This window comes from Anguilla anguilla, chromosome 2 (genome assembly GCF_013347855.1).
Source record: "Anguilla anguilla isolate fAngAng1 chromosome 2, fAngAng1.pri, whole genome shotgun sequence".
Taxonomy (NCBI): Eukaryota; Metazoa; Chordata; class Actinopteri; order Anguilliformes; family Anguillidae; genus Anguilla; species Anguilla anguilla.
Window position 1 is genome coordinate 46,602,972 of NC_049202.1, and position 26,136 is coordinate 46,629,107.

Consider the following 26,136-nt stretch of genomic DNA (forward strand, 5'->3'; position numbering starts at 1 on the left):
CTAGCTGTTCCTGCCACAGGCCGCAAAGCCGGTGAGTAGAACTGGAGAGTATGCTGCTTTTCTGTTTGTGAGTCCGTGGGAATCGACCGCAGGATTAAATTCATTGAATTCAAAGCAAGTTGTATTAAGCGATATTCAGACGAAATACTGCATCGGAAATGGCAGGTTTGCTATCTGCGGACGATACACAGATATATTTCAAACCTCGCGAATCACGGTTAGAGGTCTGTATTGTAGATATCAAGGTTTGGATGTTTTCCAATTTTCTGCTCTTGAACTCAGATAAGACCGAAATGTTGGTTTTAGGTCCTAAAATACTAAGGGGGGAAATGTGTACTCTTACTCTGAATTGTGATGGTTGCTTGATCAACATGAACTAACCATGTTGGTCACAAAGCTACACCCTGAGCCGACCAGTGGAGGATGGGTTCCCCCCTTGAGCCTGGTTTCTTTCGAGGTTTCTTCCTATCTGCTACAGTGAGTTTCTCCTTGCCACTGTTACTTTAGGCTCGCTCCTGTGGGGGTTTAGGCCGGGTGTTGTCTGTGAAGCGTATTGTGACAATTGTTTGTAAAATGCGTAATATAAATTCATTTTGATTTGTTTTGTTGAACTGTGTTGTTAATGTGTGTCATGAATTGTTTTTTTCTGATTTGTTCATTTGTCTTGCCCTTCACTGCCACCTCTGTACAGAGTATGTTTTTGATAAACCTAAGGCCAAATAATTAATAATCTATACAGGGAGATTTGTCTCCTATTTACAATTCATAGTTTTCCATCTAGAAAATGCCCTGCTGCCCATCTTAACTTTTGGATTTTTGCCTGAGATTGTAGGGGTTTATTAGGCATGATACAAAATAAAGAGCTTGCTAGCTGGTGTGATGATTTTAGCCAATTTAGCACATTACAACCTGCAGTATGCAGAAAATAGACACATTCTTTTAAATAAGTGTTGGATTTCAACATGGTGCATGCATTGTGCTTGCACTCATTAATCCCACTGTTCATTGTTGTTCATTAAAGCAGGTTTTTTCATGTGTATGTTTGTCTTTCTAGCCTTTATTTTTGCATTTAAATGTGCAGACATTTTATATTCACTCAACCTCAGATTTCATTGTTAATTGTAGTGTTGGACATACCATATGAAAAACAGTCAATTTTACTCATAGAGGCAACAGAAAATCTTTATTGATCGATGTCAGAACTTGAGTTTAATCATTTGAACTCATTTTACAAGAATACATAGTAAACACAGTTCATAAAGAAAAGTTATGTTTATTGACAAACATTCTGTTTACAGAACATAAAATTAATTTGTAATGTTGGTATAATAGCACATCAACTGAGGACATCATGTGAAAAATTAGCCGCTTCAAATAGTGAAAGAAGTCATCTAAAAATTAATTAGGCCTACAGTAGTTTTCTCATTTCCAATCTAAGCTGAAAATTTAACTCATAATTATTCCCATAGTTCTTTTTTTTCTGGTACGTTTATGATCACAAGAGAACTGCAAGAAGCAGCATAATGCTAAGGAATCTGAATTGTTATACAACTGACTTAACACAGCAATGTCTTCTTTGTTATCCACTACCATATACTATATACATGCACTAAAGATGTTTTTATTTAAAAATGTTTTTATCTTCCTGAAGACATACACCAATGGTTAAATAGACTGGGCAATTACCCATACATACTGGTAATTGGGGCATTCTGTGGAGCATATGTCTCCTGCATGTCTCTCTGAAAGGGCTTGTTTGTATGCTTTCACAGATAGAAGGCAAGTCCGAGCACAGAACCGCTGCAAGAACAACAAATGCAACACGGGAATCAATTTATTTGGATTCCCTTGGCCTCCGTGGTCACTGCACTTGCACAACAAGTCTGGACATTTTAATAGTGGATCTAATACAGATACACAGCCTCCAACTTCTCTGGCAAGGAAGTGACACATGCAGGCTATGACAGCTATTGCTGGGTTTAATAAAAGGCTTTGTCATGGACAAATGATGTGCAGTTCAGTGCAATGCATTTTGTGTGGTAAGATAAGTGTAAGTGTTGAAATATTAGTGTTTTCATACAAACTCTCACTGAGAGGAATTGTAGTCCATTGCAAGCACAGCAAACAGAAGGGAAATCATTTTCCTAAAAACTGGTCAAAATGAGATAGAAAATACAGAAATACTTTTAGTAACATGTAACACTGGTTTATATAATGATTACATTTTAACAGCCAGAACCACTGTTGTCAAAATTACAATCTTTATTAGTGATCTTGTTATGGCAATCAAAATGGCAACACAGTTGCTTGCTAAAAGTGGCACTGTTCTGGAATCCATCCTGGCCATCCATGCAAGCATGCATAGGGGTAACGCAGAGAGGGCAGCAGAGGAGGGGTACTGCAGAACAGATCCAGCAGCAAGGCATACCTACAATTATCAACCTTTAATTAATTATCATAGGCATGTCTTTGGGTGTGGGAGGAACCCAGGGCACCCAGACACAGGGGGAACAACTCCACATAGAAATACCACGGCCAGGTTTGAACCTAGAACCTTACTGCTACAAGGCAGTATTACCATGTGCTACAACACTGATCAACAAAGAGACAAAGAGGTTTTACCCTGTGATAGATCAGCGGCCTGTCCAGGGTGTAATCCTGCCTCTTGCACACTGGGATAGGCTCCAGCACCCCTGCGACCGTGCTCAGGATAAGCGGGTATAGACAATGGATATATATCAATAAATTACTGTATTAACATTTATTTTTCCATTGATGTTTCAGGGAGTTACAGTTTTTATGATTATTTTTTGCCTCAGAAGTGTACTCGTGTACTAAGAAGTGTACTACAGTAAGTGCACTTTTTAGAGAATACTCACTTTTGACAGCAGCTGACCCAGTTTCATAGTGCTAGTGTCATTTTATCACTTGGAACTTTCAGATTCTAATTATTAGAACACTCGCTGGCAACATCTCATAGTACAGCTACTGTACTGCTCTCTGTTCAGTTGTAACCACATTTTAAAACAACAATCAAAACTGCTGGAGTGACATTTTTTCACAGATTATCTGACAGAAGATAAACTATTTCAGAAAAAAACACTGCCCACTCAGTGCTGGTTTTATACAGCCAAATTAATCTGCAATTCAAGTATTACTTGCCATGTTTCAGTTGGCTTTAAAGAAGTCCAGAAGGCCTAAAATGTCATCATCTGAAATTGAACCGGCAGCTTAATTTACAGTGTGTTGCTGCTCTGCATGAAATTAATAAAACATTTTACTCTGGTAGTGAGACTGACCTTTCTGTGGGTGCTGTGATTTTTTTAAACCCTCCCACTCTTGTTTAAGAGAAGTAGGCATTTCTCTGTGAATCATTTTAAAGAATGTCAATCCTGTCACTCTTGTTTCCCAATTCTGTCTTCAGATTTTTTTTTAAAAGTGATGGCCCTTCCATTTCTTTCACTCATCATTACCACCATTCTGGGCTCAGATGACACCAACCTCCTCTTTTCTGTGGCTACCTTTTCAAGGAGATAGGTGGGAAGAGTAACTTCACAGCATTAGCAGTGGTGAACAAGCATCACTGGCTTACTGAATTATATTTCATCTACGAGCGAATTCAAGTTTTGCGTAATTGAATACTATTTTATTAATCAGTCATCTATTACTTATTTCAGCAGAACACTGGAAAGCCTAAATTCTTGAAAAATCTTAATATTCCCAGAGACAGCATAAGTAAAATGCATCCATCAGCAGAGCATCCATGAGAGTGTCGGTTAAGTGATGTTCTGTTTGTTCTCATTTAGTTCCTTGGGCTATTTATACAAAGGAAAATCCGTTCAGAATTTAAAAATACAAGTTAAAGATGTTGAAAATGTCAACACACAGTGTAATTCAAATTGCCTTGAGGCTTAAGTCTGTTGCTAAATTCTTTTGGCTTGGGCTGACTCATTCCTCAAATTCTAGCATATTTTGAATAATATGCAACCATAATAGGGAACACTTTTGAGAGTAGTGTGCCTCTGAAAACACTGTCATGACATACAGTAGTGAGGGCCAAATAAATGTACTGCTTTTTTACCGAGTGCTCCACATGAGGAAATCTGAGCTCATTTGACTTTATTGCATTGCCTGTGAATCACTCTGAATGAGACAGTTCAGATGTATGTGTGTCTTTTGAAATATCATAATGGAGATGTTGAATAAGATAGATGAACATGGGAAAAGTCTTCAACAAGGCTGTTATCTTTTCCGAGTTGAGTATACTAAAATGCCTGAAAAACAAACTGCACTGCACAAGATGCTTGTTAGTGTTATGCATTTGATGAAGCAAAACAAGCAGCTTATGATCAGTTAACACTATGATGAGACAAAAAGCAGAGCTCACTGAAACATCAAAGTGCTGCAGCACAAGGACCAGTGCAAGTGCCTCCTTCTCAGTGGTGGAGTATACTCTCTAAAACAGCTAAAGTAATAGATTAGATGCCCAACCTCATGAGAATCATCTTGGAGAAGGACTACCCACTTCCGTCCACAGCAAGCTTAAACAGGAGTCAGGCAGAGAGAACAGGAGCACTGACTAAAATGGCCTTAACATTATTCAAAAGCAAGCTGACATTTTATTAGACCAAACAACATCAACTTTATTAAGGTGGTTAATCAAGGGAGATGCAACCACAGCGAAACTGACTTACGGCTTCTATCTTGAAGATAACAGAATGAACCTGCTCTCTCCCAACAATTATTCACAAATATGTTACGGAGGCTTGGCCGAATATTCCTTGTGCTCAGGCAGTTCATGTCTTGTTTTGTAGTAAGGAAGCAGGACCGAATTGGGTGCTGCACAGAAGGGAGGTCATCCGTGACCAACCTGTGCACGCGGCGCCGGCGGTTCGGAACAGGCGGAAGACGCAGAGGTGAACTCACCCAGTGACAGTGCTGTCAGAGCACTGGACAGCAGGGCCGTGTATTCTGGCTTGGTGTTATAGTTGCACACAGAAGCAGCAGCAGGAAGCTTTTGGGTCGTATGTGAGATGTTCATCAGACCTTTCTGTTGCTCCTGGGGCAATCACATGATGTTTATCAGACCTATAGCGGTAGCAGTAGCGGGCAGAGGCAAGAGGCTTAGCAGCAAGAGGCTGGCCTCAATATGAGGGCCAATTCTGACAGCTTCAGTGAACGTTAAAGTAGCTCTAGAAACAGTGGCTTCCATATGCGATCACTAGATGCATTTTCTACTGGCTTATCTCATACCATTTCATAGAAATTGTTTCATAGAAACCAATTCCAGACACAGGTGAGGTAATTTTCACAAGGGAAACTGCTTTTTTGATAATGCTGTTTTTTTGGTGATAAGCTCCTGGTACCAACTCATAATTTCTACACAACACTGCAACAGCAAAAGAAAAGAAAAAAAAGTGATACTTGCCGAAGCATTGATGTGTGGAGTTTAAAAAAAAAAGAATTTGACATGCTAATTTTCTTGATTTCACCGGCCAAAGGCTAGGCAGGTGTGACGATACTTTAAGCATGCCAACTCATATGCTCACATTATATAGGTTTTCCCAACTCAAATCTGGTCTGTTTACAGTGATTAATATGCCACTTCTGCTTTACCCATCAACATGCATTGTAAAATCAGCATCCAGACAGCTTCAAGGCATTTCAAATGTGCTGTAACTCATTCAAAAATAACTGCACCATAGTTTCTGGACAGCTGGGTTGGTTATTAGGTACAATCTGCTGTCTACTTTTGTCCTTTTAAGTGTCAGACTGAATCACACGCCATTTAATATTCTGCAAGCAACAAAAGGTCAGCTTTCTTGCAGCTGTCCAAGTGTTCTATGGTTGGGTCATTTACTAACTACCCAAATTAAATGCTATGATGTGATTGTACAAAATGAAAATACAGAACAGGTTGTAACCATACCAAACTGACCAACAGGCATGACAGAGAGCAATCATGACAGAGCACAAATGTTAGTTGCTGTGCTTCCTTTCATTTTGGAAATACTAGAGATGAAGAGTAGCATGATGCTACAAAAACCAACAGCAAGTGAAAACATAGCACTGGCTCTAGCAAAAAAACATGAATGCACAAAAAATATGTGACTGGACACACTCAAAACATGTATTACAACAGGAGCACAACCAAAGCCCAATCAAGAATGAGCCCCCAATAAGTTACATCGCAAAATCCATCCATGTTACATTAACTGTGGAACAACAGTTTGGGTATAGCGAACCAAACCCATATGCCAAAAGCAAAACCAGGTGCTGATAAAACTGAAATGTAACCAAAATAATGTTTATTACAAATTAATAGACACAAAACAAGCTAAAATCATAAAATACATACAAAACGACAAAACAAGCTAAAATCATAAAATGCATAAAAATAAGATGCAGAAGACTGCTACCCTGATCTTCAATCTGTAGTTATTCTTCTTCCCAAGAAAAATACAATGGAAGGTCTTCTACAGGTTTCCTACTCTGTCAACTTACCCAAATCATAACAAAAAGGTGCACAAAAAGAAGAAAATAAACACAGCCTGTCCTTGGCAACACAGTACACCACATGAAAAGGCCAAGGAAATAAATCAATAACAAAAGGCTAGAACCTAAACAGGATAAGGCGCTATCAAAATATGTAAGCCAGCAATTTTGTTCATCAAAGGAACGTGCCCCTTTAAACCCTCAAGCTCCCCATGCCAGCTCCACCTATAGGCAAAAAGACAGCATTCAAAAAAACAAAAACAAAACAGAAGAGCAAAAATGCTAACATACCACACTGTGTTTCCTCTGCAAAAACTATGAATAAAATATGCCCAGAAGGGGAAACCAATCACAGGACACTTTAACACAATACCACTATTATTAGGAAGCCAATAGTTATTGCACCATTACCTGCAGCTTTATGGAGCTAACTAAGCTACTGAAGATACTGTAGGTAGAATTATTAAGTACAGTTTTAACAGCACTTATAACTTGTAAATCAGTTTGCTACATAAGGTTGTACAACTAAATTTGTCTAAATGTTCATGGACATTTTTCATTGTTTGTATATTTTATCACCTTGGGGAACGGGCGGGTATGGGAAGGAAATAGGCACTGATAGGTGATTAAATGGTCTCCATTTTAGGACTGTATTACAATACATTGTATCACCAGCTGGGCAATCACATTTTGTGTTTTCATCTTTAGCATACTTTTCATGTCTTAATGAAATAATAGAATGAAAGTTACAAATTTTGAAAGGTATTGGTTATGATGCATTGGTTATGATTCTTTAAAGCCTTTAAATATCAAATGTGGTGAGTAACATTTTTTCCCTTATGAAATGGCAGCTTCTGAGGGTTAGCATCAAAGTTACTAGCACGAGTAACTAGTTTGAGAATAAGATTCGATATATTGCAGTTCCTCTTGCTGCCTATAAAGTAGGAAATTAGTATTTTACTCCTGACACAGATGGTAATCAGTGGAAGGAGATGAGGAAATTCATGGTGTGAGTACTTTGACTGGTAATAGACAACATGACCAGCTGCATCTTGTGGTGGCCTGCTGGAGTGGTCTGATGACTCATACAGGGAGACAACCAGTTACAGTTGTCCCATTGAGATGGCACAAGAGCTTAAATGACTAAGTCCAGTGTAAATGGGCTGTGAAATAAAAGTAATGTAAGTTTTCAAAGAGTTAATTTTCATCAACTTTCAGACGGTAACTTTGACATCTTTCTAGAAAAGATGTGCATTACTGCTTGGCACTGATACATAAGGATGCATACTGTCGCTTATTTTCTCTGCCTTTCATAATAATAAGCACATCTCAGAGGTATCAAGCTGTTACTATGGACCACATCCTGAACGTGTACAGTAGCTACCTGAACTGTAATGCAAAACCTTGCTTGTTCTGCATTATCAAATCATGTCTTGCATGATTGATATGGTGTAGCTGAGCTTACACAACTCAACAAGTAGAAGTATTTACATTTTATAAAATGCTAAAGGATTGATATGGGGATCCATTTTACTTGCATCCAACAAAACAATGGCATACATCTAATTTATGTATAAAATTATTACTCTGATCCAGACTCTAAAATACTTGGTGAAGTAATTAAGTAATTTCACACATTAATAACAAATGATTTTCATGTTCTTCACATGGTGAAAGAGATTAACTAAAAAATAATTATTCAGAGGCTTGCTTCACATTTTATACAACATCCATTTTTTTACCATTTGCATGGAGAGATTGTAGTCCTTAGAAAGACATGACTACAAAGTCTGATGACAAAGTCATGTCTTTCTAAGGACTACAATCTCTCCATGCAAATGGTTAAAAAAATATGGATGTTGTATAAAATGTGAAGCAAGCCTCTGAATAATTATTTTTTAGTTCATATCTTTCACCATATAAATTAGCCATTCAATGCATTTAAATAATACCTCAATAACATTATTTCATAAAGATCTCACATACAGTATTTTAAAAACTAGAGAGGGATCACTGAGCTTGCTTTATCAGTAACATTTACGAGGATTGATGATAAGATTGCTCCATATCAATTGCAGTATACACAGAATTAAGGACTTCTTTTTCCTCAATAAATAAAGAAATAAATAAATCTAATTCAATGCTACAAAACAGTACATAACCCACATATATGTCTATATTTGAGAGTGGAGCAAAATTCACGCACACATTATTAAAGACAATTAGGTAGGCTACCAAAATGCACTAGCAAATAAACAAACCTGGCTGGTTTCCTAACACGGTTTAACAAAACCGTTAGGCAAGGCAATCACTTTCACTGTCAGACTGAATGAAAAAGTACTTCAATAGGAAAATAACAGAGATGAATGTTTGACATTTTCTGCATGTGTTGGTAAACTGCAAGGCTGTCCGATGGTGAACAGTGTTATTTGTCTTACGTAGCATATCTACGATGTTTTAGGCTTATCCTTATTGCATTGTCTGTGTAGACATTCATTTTCAGCAGCATCACGCTAGCCCCGGGGTGTATATTTTTCCACATTGGTTAAATGTTGCAGCCGCTGTATAATTCATGCTGGGGAGTTCTGTTGATTTGATAGCACAGGCTACTATTTTATGCAATTTTTCTATTGCTGACAATTTGGCTATTACCTTTTACTTGCCATAGAAACAGTTAAACTAATATTCTGTAGAAGTTTTAAATAACCATAAGGTTAAAACTTGCTTATTTGGTTTATGATTTTTTTTTTCTCCACTGCCAGCACATGACAATTCAGAACTCATTGTAGTGGAATGTGTCGCTGGTGTGGAAATATGCGAATTGCATGCAGTGGGAAAAAATGATCGAAGCCTCTTTTTACAATCATGAAAGTGCCTTCGTACAGCGGCTTTCATCTCTGCCTCCCGCATTAGGGAACCAGCTCATAGGAAGCGCCTACAGTAAGCAAGATGCTCATTCGTTTCTGAGACGCCACGCGAGCAGGGCAACGACATGTAACCTGGATTTACAGGTGAAGGTGACACACTAAGAGGATTTTGTCATTAAAAGAAGTTGTGAATTTGAAAGAGCTGTTCGGACGTAACTTTTGTTTTAATTTCCGCGGGGTTTCAATTGAAAACCAGTGTCTTTCAGTAAGGTAAGCATTCCATACCTATAAGCAGTATAATATGGTGGTGAATAGCAATAACATGAGAATGTCCATTTGTAATGACACGAGTTATTTTCCTTAACAGGTTGCTAATTAAAAGAAAATAGGCAATACATAGGTTGTTTGTTCGGCTAAACGTAGGCGTTTTATTTCGATTAAAACAAACCGTTCAGATGAAACACAATTCAAAATATTTAAAAGATAATGCGAATACATACTTTCTACTGTTCTAGGTCTTCTGCATATGGCATAGATGCAATGTATTAGTGACATGCGTGCTTCAGAAAGTAGACTGGTTATATTCATTTTGGAATACGGGCACTAAATTGACTCGTGTTAGTAATGCAAAGTGTGCTGTGTTATTGCCTTAAACTATAACGTAAAATACACAAATCTTATTGGAGCAACGTAAAGACAACTTTGCACTGAAAGGAGTGTACAATTTAAGTTTTTTTAAATATATTTTTTTACATAGGAATAAAGCATTTTTACATTGCAGCAGGCTGTAACACCTAAATTAAAGACACGTTGAAAGCGTTTTATGGCAGGAGACTTTCTGTTGAGAAGTGCTTGGTCTGTTAACTTTTAAAATACAAGCCTATTCAAACGAATGACATTGCCTTTCTTTTGAAGCCAATGTGACATATCCTGCAAACTGAGATGGCTTGAATTTGTGTCAAGAAACCCGTTTGGGCAATGAAGAATAAACGTCCTCTCCACTTGAATGTTTGTGTGCATGTGGGATGACGTGGATCACACGCTATGGGCCAGGTGCTGTCAAACACATGAACACACACACAGAAACACATGCAGATGAATCAGCGCTCTCAAACATATGCCAATTCTGCAAAATGAATCTCTCCTCAGAGCACCACAAAGCAGAGCTGCATTTTTTTCACTTACTGCCGCATGAGAATGGATCACTGGGAGGCACTGGGAAGATGAGCGACTTGCAGGACAGCGCCGAGCTGGAGAGGCTGGTCCTGCTGACCATCAGGGAGCCCACGACCATCGCCCTCACTGTCATGTACACTCTTTCCTTTGTGGTGGGGTTCATTGGGAACATCATGTCCATCAGGGTGCTGACCAGCAAACGAAGCAAAAGGCTGGCTGGGGTGAGCACCACCCGGACCCTGCTGATCAACCTGGCCGTGTGTGACCTCATGGTGGTGTGCGTCTGCATGCCCATCACCCTGGGCAACAGGATCTACACGGCCTGGGTGTATGGGGACTTCCTGTGCAGGGCGGTGCCCTTCACCCAGGCGGTGTCCGTGTCAGCCAGCGTCCTCAGTTTGACCGTCATCAGCGTTAACAGGTACTACAGCGTCCACAGCCCTCTCACCGCCAGGTCCTTCTTCACCTGGCGGAAGATTTTCTGGACCATTGTGGTGGTGTGGGTCCTGTCCTCTAGCATCTGCATGCCCCTCATCTTCATGAACAAGCGGGACGAGATCCAGCCAATTGAGGATCGGCCTTTCGTCTTCCATGTCTGCAGGGAGATCTGGCCTCAGGAGAGGCTCAAGCAGGTCTACAACGTCCTGCTGTTTGTCACCCTCTACTGTCTCCCGGTCACCTTCAACCTGATCATCAGCTTCCTGACGGGGCGGAAGCTGTGGAGTACTTCCCGCCACTTCTCTGAGCTTGACTCCCGCAGCCGGGCCGTCCATTCCTCGCGCCTAAAGACTCGCAAGAACATCGCCAAGATGGTGGTGGCCCTGGTCCTGGTGTTCGCCATCTCCTGGCTGCCCCTCTACATGGCCGACATCTGGATCGACCGCGAGGAGCGGCCGCCTCCCTGGATCTGGAAGCTGCGGCCCTTCGCCCAGTGGCTGGGCCTCACCAACTCCAGCCTGAACCCCATCTGCTACTGCTTCATTGGAGACTTGTACCGCTCGGCCAAGGTCATCAAAAGCAGGTACCACCAGAGGATCATCTCCTTCTTCAGCTCATCCTTCACAGAGGAGCAGACTGCCTCCACGCCCCTGCCCAATCTGCTGTCCTTCAAAGTGCCAGAGGTTGAGGCGCATGGGGAGACCATCTGTCAGGTGACAGAGGAGCACTTTTCTGACTGGTACCCTCACAGTACTGTGTGTGAGACTCCACCCACGTCCAGCCAGCAAGTGTCTCTGCAAACACTCTCGGGCAGGAGAGGCTCCGGGAGCATGTCTGACCAGACGAGCCTCTAGCCTGTGATTGTAATCAGCGCTGCTGTGCTATTTGTGGCCCCTCTTCACTCAACATGCTCACATCAGAATGCTGACTCGTACTGCACAGACATTGGTCTACAACCTGTTGCCTTAGCGAATTCTTTTGAATCATTTGGTAAAACAAGTATATCTCTATAAGGGAACACATGACCACACTGAGGTCATCATCATGAGCGATTCATTTTGTAAAACTGAACTCAGTGTGTTGTGGAATAGACAGTGAAATGCTTCATACTATAACAATCATGAGTGGATTTGTTGAGATTTATCAAAAATAATATACAGATTATGACTGCTGTATGTTGATGTATGTACATATGTACATCGTTACATTCATCCATCTGAAAAAAATCACAATTGTACTTGATTCAGTGTTCACCTTTAACTTTGTATTTCTGTTTACTACTTGGGTGTTTTAGTTGGCCATTGTTTCCAGTGTTGAATAATGTTTACATGTCATTGACTTGCTTTTTTATAGACAACCTAGACTGGCACTGGCCCCATAATGTTGATCTTAATGTACCAAAACTTTAATGAGATATGGATGTATACGTCATACTTAGGCCAGTGTGAGACAGCTGTATGTAACCACTGAAAATAGAATAACCAAAGTCTGTCTTATTGTCAGGCTTAGTCATAAACTTTAGCTATTTATGCAACACTTCCCAGAGATGTAATTTTCTTGTTTAATTACCCAATGAAAAGTAACAGAAATTAATGGTTTAATCTCTGAGATACCAGACATTTTATGCATATGCCTCAAATGAATTTGGCTTCTCTCTGAAAAATGACAGCAGTATATTTTATAATAAGGCGTAAATTAATTTATTTTACATTGTCATCTGCTACAAACACGTTTTACCACTGGAAATTTAAAAAATAGATACAGAGGGAAAAAAATATTTCCTTTAATTTTATACAATATATGGAATGCATGTACTGTACATTAAATGTTCAAATTCAGTGTGTTAATATTAATTGGAGTGTGTGCATGATAGATTAAGACACTCCTTTCTAGATTATTTAATGAGGGGTTCTGTTTGTGCGCAGGTTTCAGGGACCACAGTACGCTAGGCTGGCAGCACCATTCAGAGACAGTAAGCAGGTTAATTAACTACAGATTTCTTCTCAAAGAAGAGAGATGTTAAGGCTGACAGGGACGCGGAGGTCAGAAGGATAACAAAAGAAGGGTCACCCCCACCTGTCATTTTGAAAGTCTCCTGAGGATGCCTGGCAATGACAGGGAAACTTGTAAACTCCTAGCAATGTGCAGCTGTGTCTGATTAAAAGCAATTGTTTTGGAACGTCCCTGTAAAGACTGATAGTGCCCATTTGTCCTGTGGCCATTCACGAGCGATGGAGTGTATTTATGACTCAGCAAAGACTCACACCTTGTGTCCTTGTCAACAAGTCTTTTCACACATCTGTCACCTCAGCTGGTACATGTCCTCCATATGCCTGTAGGTATCAGGTACATGGAGAGAAATGAGAACAGGACGGTTGGTTCTGAGCAGGTGGGAAACCGGCACCATTTCTGAGGCTGTGGCTTCACATTATGTATATTATATGCAACCATGCATGACAAATATACTGTAACAAATACTAATATTTACCATGAAATTTGTGTGTTTGTGTGTGTGGAGGCGGGGGGGGGGGGGGGGGGGGGGGTCTTGTTTGTATGTGTGTGTTCTTATTCTGATGTTCTCTAAAAAAAAATGTTTCCAAATCAGCCACTTCAATATTTTATAAGTTTTCAAATATTCATCATATTACTTCATCGTATATAAATAAGTAAAGTTACAGAATTTAAAATACAGATGCTGGCACTCACGTCTGTGAATTATCCGAAGAACCAGTGATCATTGATAAAAGCATAAATGACAGGTAAAACCTAAAATCTACTGCATTACAAAAATGCCTTGACTCAATTAAACTTCTAATTGGTTACATGGCTAATTTATAGGCCGTATTTTTGGAAATCAGAGCAGTGGAAACACGGACCGAGAGGTGTGATTTATGGGGACAGACTGTAATCTGTCTGCAGCATGTCACAGCTCTCTCACTTGGGAGATTGGCAGCCCATTCTCCATCAGTGTCCCCAACAGCTGTTTGTCAAACCGCACTGATAAGGCAAGCTGCTATATCAACACCAATGGTGCCTCTTAGATAGGAGGGAGGTGACACTCCAGTTTCTCTCTGTCTCTCACTCACTCATCCTATTTTTCTCAGACCCTCTGTCAGGTTTGCTCTTTCAAATCTCATGATTTGTGTTGAGTTCTTTATAGACTGACCTGTTAACATGCAGTGCACACTGCTGGAAGCCAGGCAACAGGGTAGTATGTATCCACCCAAGTGCATCCTTCCGCTCAAAAAAGATAGGACCTCTGGATGCCATATTTAATTAGCATGTGGCAAGCATAACATATTCAGCAACATATTAATGGGTAATTTGAATTTGCATTCTATTTTCATATTTATGTGTGCCACATTAATCTATGATTATAATATAATGGGGTTAATATTGCAATTCTGAAATTCTGAATTCGACTTTATGATATCCAGATGTTTATCCCTGTTACACATCTGAGGCTATGGGCAAACTATTAAATCTTTTGTGAAGGTTCTATTAGATTTACTTTCTGTGATATATGGTTAGTCTCCATACAGTATATGACATTTTATCTACTTTATGGGGGGGGGGGGGGGAACAGTTGAGTATATTTCCTACATTTTAGTTATTTGAATATGAGGAAATAATGCTGAGCCAATTTAACCCTGTACAAAAGCATCTCTGTACAGCCCATTGTTTTAAAATTTAGACCCTGAAATTAAACTGGTTCTTGAAAGGTTTATATTGTCTTAGATCCAAGGACATTCTTAGCGGGAGTTCCTAAAATAGCTCTTGGGAGAGGCTGAAAACAGGAAACAGCTGGAAGCACTATTTTCACCACAATTCACCAATTAATATGGTTGAACAATATGTGATGTCTGTATTCTTTAATAGCTTTATGGAAAATCTAATATTTGTGTATTCCATGATGATTTACCAATCCTAAATAAATAAAAGCATTCAGCAATATCTGACTGATGAATAATCTAGGAATAGGAGCCTTAATTAGACAAGCATAAATGGGACATTAGGATGCATACTACAGTACGTCAACACTGGCAGTGGGCATGGAAGTGTAGCTTTTTGTGGGAAATAATGTCTTGTAGCACTTTAGTGGGACACACATAATTATAGCATTGTAAGGGGACTCATGGAATGTTTGGAATGGTCATATGACACTGCTAATGGTAACAACTATGAGTGTAGTGAGCAAGTGAATTGGTTGAAAGGCCTTCTTTATGTATCACAGATTGAGCTGAATTTCCCTGAAGGTGAACCGCAAGTCTTTTGGGTGTAATGAAGGTGTATTTGACCGATGTGACCTGTTTTCCAATTATTTCAGGTGCTTTGACAGAATTCATAACCACAGCTGGCTTAACCTTTCCTCTTGAGATCTCATCAGTCAGTGGTGAGAGAGCTGGTGGAAAATATTGCAGGAATAAAACCATACATCTCCTGGTGACAGGGCCCGAAAACGAATAAGTCCTTGCTACAAATATGGCGGTGGCCAACCCCCTCTTTATACATTCTTGAATAACGTGAACTCCTCAGTATTGCAGCCCTACTTCCTACATGCTTTACTTCATGAGTTAGATGTAACCCCTGCTGGCCGTGTCACTATTGATTTTCTATGTCTCTGGCAGGAACAAGGTTAAAATGAGCAACTGGATATGGGCATTTACTATAAATGTGGCGCCATGTGACGTGGGGCACACACGTGAATCACTTGGACGAAAATCATCCATGTAAAGTATACCTCAGTACCTCAATGTGATTATGGTTCCTAACGAACTGCTTTAACAAACTCGCAGGCTACAAATCTACAAAAGACACGCATACACATGCTTAAGTACTTCATTTTTGCTGCTCGATAAATGATGTCATTAAATATTGGCAGAGGATTTGATTAAATTAGCTTATGTTTCTACATTATTCTAAGGCACTACATGTACATCCTGTTCACACATTTATTTTTGTAGCTTATTTGTTCCACATAATATATACAAACAGTGATGTGTGGGCCAGTGCAATGCACAATAACCAGACACTATAATGCAACATTAATAGTTAATGGGTGCCCAAATGACCCTTGAATGATTTAGGGAAATAAGGCATGAGCATCATGAAAGTTTTATGCACTTCTGACTTTAAACCTCCAAAAAATTCTTAATGGTTTAGTAAGCAATAGTAAAACTGCATTTAGACTGGAAAAATACCTATAATTGTGGGTGCCTCTTGGGATTAGAGACCAGATGGTGCAGTGGATCTGACAGCATGATAGCGACTAATCACACGTAAATATGCTGCACATCATGGTTATCTCCAAATGCATGAGTTGCAAATGCATGAAGGCGTTTGCATTCTGAACTTTTTTGTAGGAGTCGTACTCTCACAGCGCCACATTATTCCAACAGGTCATTCAGGCCTTTGCCTGAACGTGAAAAAATATAAGGGAATTAACAGCCGACTCCAGTCAATCTTGCTCATACTTGAGCTGTACCGCAAGACCTAGCCATGAAACAAAATTGTTTTCCGGTGCTGTCAGTAAAACCATGATATAGAGACTAAACCATGATAGAGACTGCAGATGAACACTATTATCAGAGGACAGAAATTTCCAAACATACAACTTGATGCTCTGAATTATGAGCTTTATTGACTGACTAAAGTCAGAGATACTACAGTATATATGCAATATTGTACATAACAATTGAGACTTAATAATTTGCAATTGAAGATGTGTGTATATATAGATCTATATAGAGAGAGCCACCCATATCCCAGTAGCTACATACTGGTACAAATGTGAATCAAATTGTTCCGGATTTAAAATTAATCGAACAAACTGAATTGAGCAGACCCCTTTGTGTTTGTGTTTAGCCATTCTGTATTATCCCTAGCCTGAGGGGCATCCCACACTTCATGCATCATGTGTGCAGTGCTGAATGGGGAAAACCTGGTTCAAAGAAATAGGTCGAAACTGATAAAAATGCATTATTTTGTCTGTGTTGTATTTCTGTTGCTCTCCTGAGTGAGATGAGCCCCAATGTGCCTAACAGACGTGTAAGCTGAGGCAGTGAATGGAGAAAAGGGCACAGAGGTCTCTCTCAGAATTTGGATGGATGGAGTGATGTGCCGTTGGACAAAAACAGCTGGCCTAAACAGAAGTCATGCCGGTTTTCAGCCTCCAGCAAAACCCCAGCTGTAACTGTCATCTAGCACAACCTTGTCTTGTCTGGCCTGCAGCAGCACCAGCATCAGGTGACATCTGTCATCATTTCATCTCACTGAATAGTTTATTATATATGAGTAGCACAAGTAATTACATCATTATCTGGGATGAGGAAAAAAATGTGGGTACACACATTTTTATAAGAGGATAAGTATTGTGCATCTGATCAAAAACATGGATAAATGCTACTGTAACATTATGCGCTCAACAGGTTACTGCCATTTCCCAGTTAGTAAATGTTCACTGGAAAATGTGTCATACCGATGAGAATCTGTGAAATACAATGAAATCTGTAGCTGTAGTTTGGGATCAGTAGTTGCTCGTGGTTTCTAAAATAATGAACAGTGAAACATAATGTTTGGGCTTATTGAATAGTGAAGGGCAGATGTTGAAATGAAATCCAATAACCGACTAGCCCTCATTTTGCACTCCTGATCTAGAGAATATCAGCACAGAATTTTTTTTATCACTACTCTTCTAAACTGTGGTTCCATCCATGACGTTTCCCCTCTATATCTAAGAGTTTTCTAAGTGTTTTTTTAATGAGTGTGCCAAGTTCAGGGATTACAGGTAGAGGTCAACCAAATAAATTGAGATGATGGGAGCATGTTTGGGGGGAGGAGGGTGTTTAGTGAAGCGTAGCCATCATCTCTGATGACTCTTGCTTTGCTGTCTGTCAGTCATTGTCTTTCCTCCAAGGCCAGTCACTTTATCATCTCTCTCCTCACTCAAGGCATGTTTGCACGACAGGCCTCCAAGCACTCACATTTGAAGGTGCAGTTATTGAGCCATTCAGAAGCCTACTGACTACTGCAGTTACAGAGCTTTTTGAAATGAATAAAAATGACCCTGAAATGACAAGTGATGGAGGTTTTTTAAATGTCACTTTTCCATGAATAATTGAATGAAAATTCATAATAAGAAGACTGCTGCATGCCTTGTGAAGGTTATCGAGAAGAATCAAGTTGTAAGACCCTTTTCAACAACCAATAGTTAGGGTTTTCATTGTTACATATAACGGTTGCAATAGCATTCACCAGAAATAAACGGTCAGTTTGATTGTTATGTGGTTAGTGGTTTGCTTTGCACATTCTAATTGAACTCCCATTTCAGTTACGGAAGTATATTTGCATTTATACATTTAAACCATGAAATATTATTTGGTAATAATTTACATGAACTCTATCTTCATAAAGCATTCATGATGCATTCATGAGCATCACATCAGTTACACAGAGTATTATGAATTTCAATATCATGTAATTTTTTTACATAATATGTTAAGTTGCAATCCTGATATCTTTTAAAAGTCTTTTAAAAGGCCATTTGGTTAGTTGTATGATAAAATATCAAGTAGGGAAAGTGTTTGATGGGACAGACCAAGCACACACACACACACACACACAGTTTTTATGAAACTTTTTTGGCTTGCCTAAATATAAAACATATCGTAAAATTAAATGGAAGCAATTTAACATTTTGGCAAAGCTGCTTTGTTGAAACTGGATTCCACAATTCAAGTTAAAAATAGCTGCAAGCCATGAAAAATGTTTTTCTTTCCTGTGATCGCTTAGTATAAGTGGCAGAGATCGGCGTTCGCAACCGATGCATGCGAGAAGGATTCTTGAGCTGTTGTTATCTCATTCTAGTAGAAAAATTGCCCTTTCCCACAGCTTCTTATCTGCAGAATATATGCCTTCAAGGAGTTCAATAACATTAGAAAGAAGAAAGCAATCTCTTAAGCGAAAAATGAATTAGAGAAAATGAATTAGTCAAAAAGGTGCCCTGCTTAATTTTAAATTGCATTAATTGCTCGAGAGTAGTTTCACACATCAGTCATCAGAACTACGATTAGTGGCCATGCGCAGTAATTGTAGAAATGTGATCCATGTCAATAGTGGCAGGTGAATAGGTACAGTATATAGACACTGTAACAGCACTGAGTTTACAGACCTGAATTTGATGCAATTCTTAGTCACATTTGTCAGTTAACCAAAGCCATAATGTCATAAAGTAAAGAAGACAATGTGCAGCATGGCACTGAGCTGTCAAGTAATGTAAATAAGGCTTACAGGGGAGAACATGCTGCAGGTGACACAGGTGAGTTATTCAGGCAAAGGTAACAATCTCCCTGAGATGAGATGCTACATTCAGTGCTTAATGACTGATGGGTTTGGCGTTTGTACCAATTTCGTGGCATGGGCTGGATAAATGCCATTGTTTCTTATTATTTCCAAATTTATGTAAAATATATACTGTAGCATGTGTATAGTCTGAAGGACAAAAAAACTAAAACACCTTGTAAAATTGGTATTATAAACTTTCAGGAAAAAAGCACAATTCCAATCTTTGTGGAAAAGATTTTTTTTTTTCTAGGAACAGCAGTAGTCAAAAATACTGTATGTGAAATGCACCCTAGTTTTAGTAGCCTATAGTCAGTCTGAATCCCAAACATCTAAAACCTCAAGCCTACAATATATATAGTTTTACACTACAGATTTGCACCAATAAAGTTATGCTTCTGATGTAAATGAAGTTTCACTCCTGATATAATCAATATACATTCCAGCCTGAGACTGTTCACAATCACACACTGCAGGTCCTATTCTATGATTGATGGCCATTCTTCCTTGAATCAATTTATTTGTACCTAAACGTGGAAGTGAAACCAAATGTAGAGATATCCTGTTTCTTAGCAACATGATAATTAAGCAGTGAAACATCCTTCCTAATTAGATTGTCTTTGATTGGAATTCACACTTAAGGACACAATCATACTGTAATCCTTCCTTTTGTCCTACCCGTATGTAAGCGTCCTTTTGGAGGACAGGCTAAAGGGAATTAGTGTGCCGGCTAATTACATTTTCACTCAGCTATTGGGCATCTACCCAGTTAGATATCCCCAAAACAGTTCCGGTTGCTCCAAGTACATCATCCATGAACCCCAATAATATCCACTTTGAAGTGGCTCCTTTCAGATGGGCAGTTTGGAGCTCCTATGCCGACTGGCCCATAGATGAACTAGTCGCTACTGTACCACAGTATTCCAGGACTGCTGTCATCAGGAGGTCCTTGTACATTCCAGTCACATTTTCTCTCTTGTACTGCCCATCAACTTCTGTAGAACACATGATCAGGTTCACCGGGGCTGCAACATGGACCTGCTGGATGTTGTTGATCAGGACTCATCACCACAACAGACTGGGGATCAGGTTGTTGCTCTGGACACCCCTGCAGTTCCACGGTCATGTTGGTCATTGATATTTTGGACGTAATACTGTTTGTATTCCTGACGGGAGCAAGCTTTTGGTACATATCAGGTAAAGAGGAACACAGATTCTCAAGGAATGTCTTGTTCACCTCTAGCAGAAAACGTTCTGACATTCACATTTTCCTACCTGTCATCATTCATGGGGACTGTGCCTTACGCTTTGTGTACAATTCCTGTCATAGACATCAGAATGCCAGGAAGGTTCTGAGCCCAATTTGAGCCATTCTTCAACACCATTTTCTTTAGTGCTGTTTCAAGTGTTCTGTTTGTGCATTCTACTCCTCCTGAGGACTGTGGGTGATGAGCTACAGTGAAGCCGATGTTTCATTCCCAATATTTAAAACAGATCTGTATGAATGTTTCCTGTAAAATGAGAACCTCCATCAATTTCCAAGCTAAGGTAGGCCCCATCTAAAGTAAAGTAAAGTAAAGTAAAGCTGTGGCTGCAGCAGAATTGGACTTGAATGGAAATGTCTCTATCCATTTATTGAACGTGTCCACTATAATAAGAATGTGCCCGTGCCCTCCTTTAGCTGCTTCAAGAGGGACAACATAATTAATTACCAAATTTGTCCACGGGCCTTCAGCTAAACACGTAGGTATCAAGCTTACTTTCATAGACACTTTTTCCTTTTTTTATGCATTACGTACTTATTTATACATCATTCATTTAGTTGCTGTATCTGTTATTCTTTTATCACATTGTTTTATTGATTTGTATTGTTCTTTCATTGCATTCAGTACAAAATGAGCTATACAAACAAAGATTGATTGATTGATTCTTTTTACAGTACCCCTGACAGTTTCACTTAGGTGTCCCTCTGATTGTGGCTATGATGAAAAATATTTTGATATCCTCCTGCTGATGGGATCCATACTGGAATGTTATTTGTTTTACATAGCAAATCATTGTCATGTATAATAAGCTGTGCATTACACTCAGCAAATGGACCATCTGAAATTACCTCCCCATTTTGCTTCAATACAATTTATTCCTGTACAAGTGGATCAGATCACTCTGCTGAGCACAAGGTCGACTGGTTCCTTGATATTGATAGCTGTAATCGGTTTGGTCATATAACAGTCTGGAAGCGGCAGCTTTCTGTGCAAGCTCATCAACTACCAAATTACCATCACCGTGTGTACACACCCCTTTCTCATGGTGTGCTTTCACCTTCAACAGAGAAGTCATAGTTTTGATAAACATAGAAGCCGGCCACAGGACTTACTTTTCTACTGGAGAGAGTATACAAAAATAATGTGCAATGGGACGCAGGTTTCCCTGTACAACCTGGGGCTAAAAGAGCTTACTCTGTTGCAGCTGTCTGCAAAATGGATGGTTGTGATGATTCTGGATTGTATAATGCTGGAGCATTAATCAATGCCTCTTTCAATTTTTCAAATGCTGTAAGATGCTCTGGACCCCAATCTAAAGAATCAGTCTTTTCCCTACAGCCAGAAAGAAAAGAGTTCAATGGTTTTGCAATGTCAGCAAAGTCTTCAGTGAATTGATTTCAAAATCCTACTATTCCTCAGAGCTGTTACTGGCACTGGAACTGAAAGTCTCTGAATAATTTCCAACTTTGCATGGGTCAGGTGTGTGCCTCCCTTCGTGTATCTTGATACCCATATAAGTAACCTCTGACTTAAGTTGGCTTTCTTGGGACTCAATTCAATTCCTGCCTCTTCCAGCAGGTGAAGCTGTTCTGAGGGTAAAGTGATGTGTTCTTCCCCAGCAGAAGTCTGTAAGAGTAAGTTGTCCAAGTACTGAATGAGACATTCTGGTTTAGAGAAGGCTTCCCATACTTTAGCAAAGCATTGCTGAGACAATATGGGTGAGTTAGCAAAACCTTGAGGGATCACATGTGTATTGGGTATTTTTGAATTTGAATACAAATTTTTAATGACAATCAGGCTGCAGTGGAATGGACCATAAGCCATTTGAAACATCTAACGCTGAATAGTAATTCGGTTCTGGGAGGAGTGATGCTAGAACATCAGGGGTGAAAGGTGTACAAGTGGGAGTGCTTATGTTGAGAGTCTATGCACAAGCGTCATGAATCACTTGGTTTACATATGGGCCATATTGAAGCTAGTGAAAGTGAAAGGCAAGGCCTAATTATACTCTGTTCAAGCAGAGAGTCAGTTGTGCTCTGTATGTATGAACTTGTTTAAGCTAGATAGTTTTACTGAATGAGCAAAGGTGGGTTATGTCCTTGCACATTCACTTTCATGACACTGGGATCAATGTGGTCACAGTCATGTTTGCTTCTACCAAAAGCTCTGTGTTGTTTCAACAAATTGGATACTGGGAATCATCTACTGATAAAAAGGTATCTAAATGCTAATCCTCTGCCTTCTTGATTACATGAACTGCCTGAACTTCATAAATAACCAGAATCTTGTCTTTACTCTGAGGGTTACGGTTCTCATGATTTCTGACCCTAAAATATTGTAACCATCACTTGTTGTGCTGAAGGAAGCTTTGTCCTTGAAAATGTCACTGCCGATTTGAAAAGACAAGCTGTCTGACCGAGAAGCAAAAGATATTGTACCATGTTGCTGTCATTGAGTGGATGACTATCAGGATGTATAATCTACAATAAAACACCTGAATCTAGTAGCCAATAATTGTGTCAGCCTCCAACAGCAAAATGTACACTTTGTCTTCCATAGTTGTGCTGTGTCAAAGGTGCTACGTGTACCATGGCGGACTAGAATCCCTATGCTGAAAGGGGAGCTGGCTTAATGTCTTACTTCTTCAAAACAGATCACAATTCCCCATTTTCTGTGTTCAATCTTTCCAAAGCTGCCCGCATGTCATTAATCTTTTTGGTGACCTCTGAATAAGAAGATGCTTTTTTGAAGTAGACTTGCATGTTTTTGATTTATGTCCATCATTGCCGCATAAGTAAAAACAATAACTCCATCAGGGTCGTAAGGTGGTGGTCCTTCTTAAATATCTTCAGTAGTTTGCCCCTTGTTTTTCCTGGAAACACTTCTATGGTCTACATTTAGGTGGGATGGTTTAACACTAGAAAGATCAGAGTCGATGCCATCAGGCGTTTGGATCTTGCAATGTAAATGCAAATTACTCCAAAACCACAAATGCAATACCCTCCTCTTTCCAGGACTTTTCTTAAATAGCTGGGCTTAAAATAACAGCATTGTTAGAATTATAAAACATCGACTCATTAAAGAAATACAGACATTTTGTTCTGTTTTCTTCACAAAACCCTGCTGCCAGACAATAGGTACCAGGTGCTCATGTGAATGGGTTGCTTTCTCCTCCAGCAAGCTATTCAGCAACTGAATGACCGACGCTTTGGTACAAATTACTGGGTAAAGCCCTATCGAAACTAATTTTGCATATATAATAACACAAAATTAATTCACCGCAATCATTTGATGATTTACCTTGATTATTGACTTCAGTGTGGGGATCAATAATTTTGGCCATTGTAATCATAGAAATGATGGGTTCTGGTCCATGGAGATAACGCCTCCGACAATTTTTCACTGAAACAGCGACTTCAGATGAAATCGAAATAGACTACAGGAAGGCAACATCACACGAGTGAATGGGACCAGAGGAAGGACTGGAATTACTGATGAATGACATCATCATGGACCTGGCATAGAAGCAGCATGAAAATTACATTAAGTTGAAGAAAGAAGCAGCAGCGACCAGAGCAGCCATGGTCGCAGCATCACCTCGGTGGTCCCTCCATCACTCCTGGGAAGTAAACGCTGTGCCGGGTTAGAGAAATGCAGTCGGAATAGGGCTAAAGACAACCGCACAAAATGCAATCGAAAACTAAAGCTGTGTGTACCCTGTGGAAATGATGACTAAGAGGAGAGAGACATGTGTAAAAGCTCAATCGAAAAAGTGGGAGCAAGGGAGGGAGCGGAATTCATTATGACTTTCTCCATTTTGTGTTTTGCTTGTTTTACACATTCTTCTCATTGTGCCTGTAATACGCACAAACATTTGATTGGTTTGTGGTATTGGAGTAGTCAATAAAACATGGATAGACAAACCATTGATTAATGCTTTAATGCTTAATCAAGCATGTTAAAATCAGGCTCCCCATTTCCTCCTAAAAGGGGTGTTCCTGTCCCAAACTGGTGCTTTAATTGATCAAGCAGTGAGTTTATTGCAGGGTCACAAGAGGAAGGGGACAGGCACGAAATTATGCCTTGGTTGACCAGAAAAAGTTCATGGAGAATGTGACTCAGCAGAGGGTCAGTCCCAATGTCATCCACTGCATCACCATGCCTCCTATAAAGGATAGTCTGATATACACATAAGGGAGGAGCTGGGGTGGTGGCAGGTTTTTAGGCCAGCAGGCTGCAGCAAACATGTATGCGGGAGAAAGCAGGTTTAGGCTGGCAGCATAAAGCAGCCTGTGTACAGGAGGAAGCAGCCACATGAGTAGGGGGAGGCCGTTTAAAATGTGAATGGGCTGTAATAGGCAAACATCGCTAGTCAGTCGAGCCATTCTCTGATTCATCCAGAGCCAAGTCGAACCTTGTGGCTTGCCTGAACAATATGATGCTCCATTAACCCTTCAGTTGTTCATTTAAAGGGTTGGGTAAATTAAAGGGCAAGTAAGGGATGATTAAATCAAAAAAGCCAGTTCTTTAAGATCTTTAAGAGTTTGTTAAACTATACTAAAATAATATAAAACATATTTAATATAGTTTAACAAAGTAAAATCGTAGAACATCGCAGCAGTAAGCCGGGCGTGCAGATTTTTCCTGTATAACATCCAGAGAATCCACCCCTTTCTCACCACCTACTCAACCCAGCTCCTGGTCCAAGCAATGGTACTATCCCGCCTGGACTACTGCAACTCTCTTCTGGCTGGACTACCGGCATCTGCCATCAGACCCTGCAGCTCATTCAGAATGCTGCAGCTCGTCTGCTCTTCAACCTCCCCAGACACTCCCACGTCACTCCCCTGCTCACTACCCTCCACTGGCTGCCTGTTATAGCTCGCATCAAATTTAAAACATTGGTCCTAGCATATCAGGCAGTCAAGGGATCAGCCCCAGCATACCTCCACAAGATATTCAAACCCCACATGGCAGCCAGACCCCTCCGTTCTGCTACCTCAGGACGCCTGGCACCTCCCCCTCTTCGCACCTGCGCTTCCCGAACACGTCTCCTATCTGTTCTGGCCCCACGATGGTGGAATGACCTCCCCGTGGAGGTCAGAACAGCTGAGACACTGACCCACTTCAAGCGACGACTGAAGACTCACCTCTTCAGGCTGCACCTCTCCCCATCTCTCCCTACCACCCTGTAATCTCTTAAATGACAGTAAGCTTAGGGTTGTTACTAGGTAGCTGTTTCGTAGGTGACTTAGTTAATGCACCTGTCTTAACTACTGCTTGTATTTTTGCATAGACTGCATTGTTGCTGTTCTCGTTTGTGTTAGTGTTAATCAGTTTAACCTTCAGGGTCCAAGTTGAACTATGCGGTTGTTCCCTGCACTTGGAACGGTACTTCTCTCTAGGGTTTTCGACACACTTGTCCCTGGTTATGGTTATACACTTTGTTGTACGTTGCTCTGGATAGAGCGTCTGCCAAATGCCTGTAATGTAATGTAATGTAAAACACGTTACAATAAAATATTCATGTAATGACAGTGTGGGTACTATACAGG

General features: G+C 40.0%; 1 protein-coding gene across 2 annotated transcripts; it reads left to right on the forward strand.

Annotated features, from left to right (window-relative positions):
* Positions 1-8,780: 8,780 nt before the first annotated feature.
* LOC118219779 (QRFP-like peptide receptor) lies at positions 8,781-13,159 on the forward strand. Of its 2 annotated transcripts, none has more exons than XM_035403187.1 (2): positions 8,781-9,632; positions 10,278-13,159. In XM_035403187.1, exon 2 carries the CDS (start codon positions 10,388-10,390, stop codon positions 11,828-11,830), a length of 1,443 nt encoding a protein of 480 aa, XP_035259078.1. In that variant the 5' UTR covers positions 8,781-9,632; positions 10,278-10,387; the 3' UTR covers positions 11,831-13,159. The 2 variants fall into 2 exon arrangements, with proteins under 2 accessions (XP_035259078.1, XP_035259079.1); XM_035403188.1 differs by having other exon boundaries at positions 10,512-13,159.
* Positions 13,160-26,136: the final 12,977 nt, after the last annotated feature.

Excerpts from the sequence above, each read along its gene's own strand:
- LOC118219779 (XM_035403187.1), top strand. The coding sequence starts at position 10,388 with ATGACGTGGATCACACGCTATGGGCCAGGTGCTGTCAAACACATGAAC.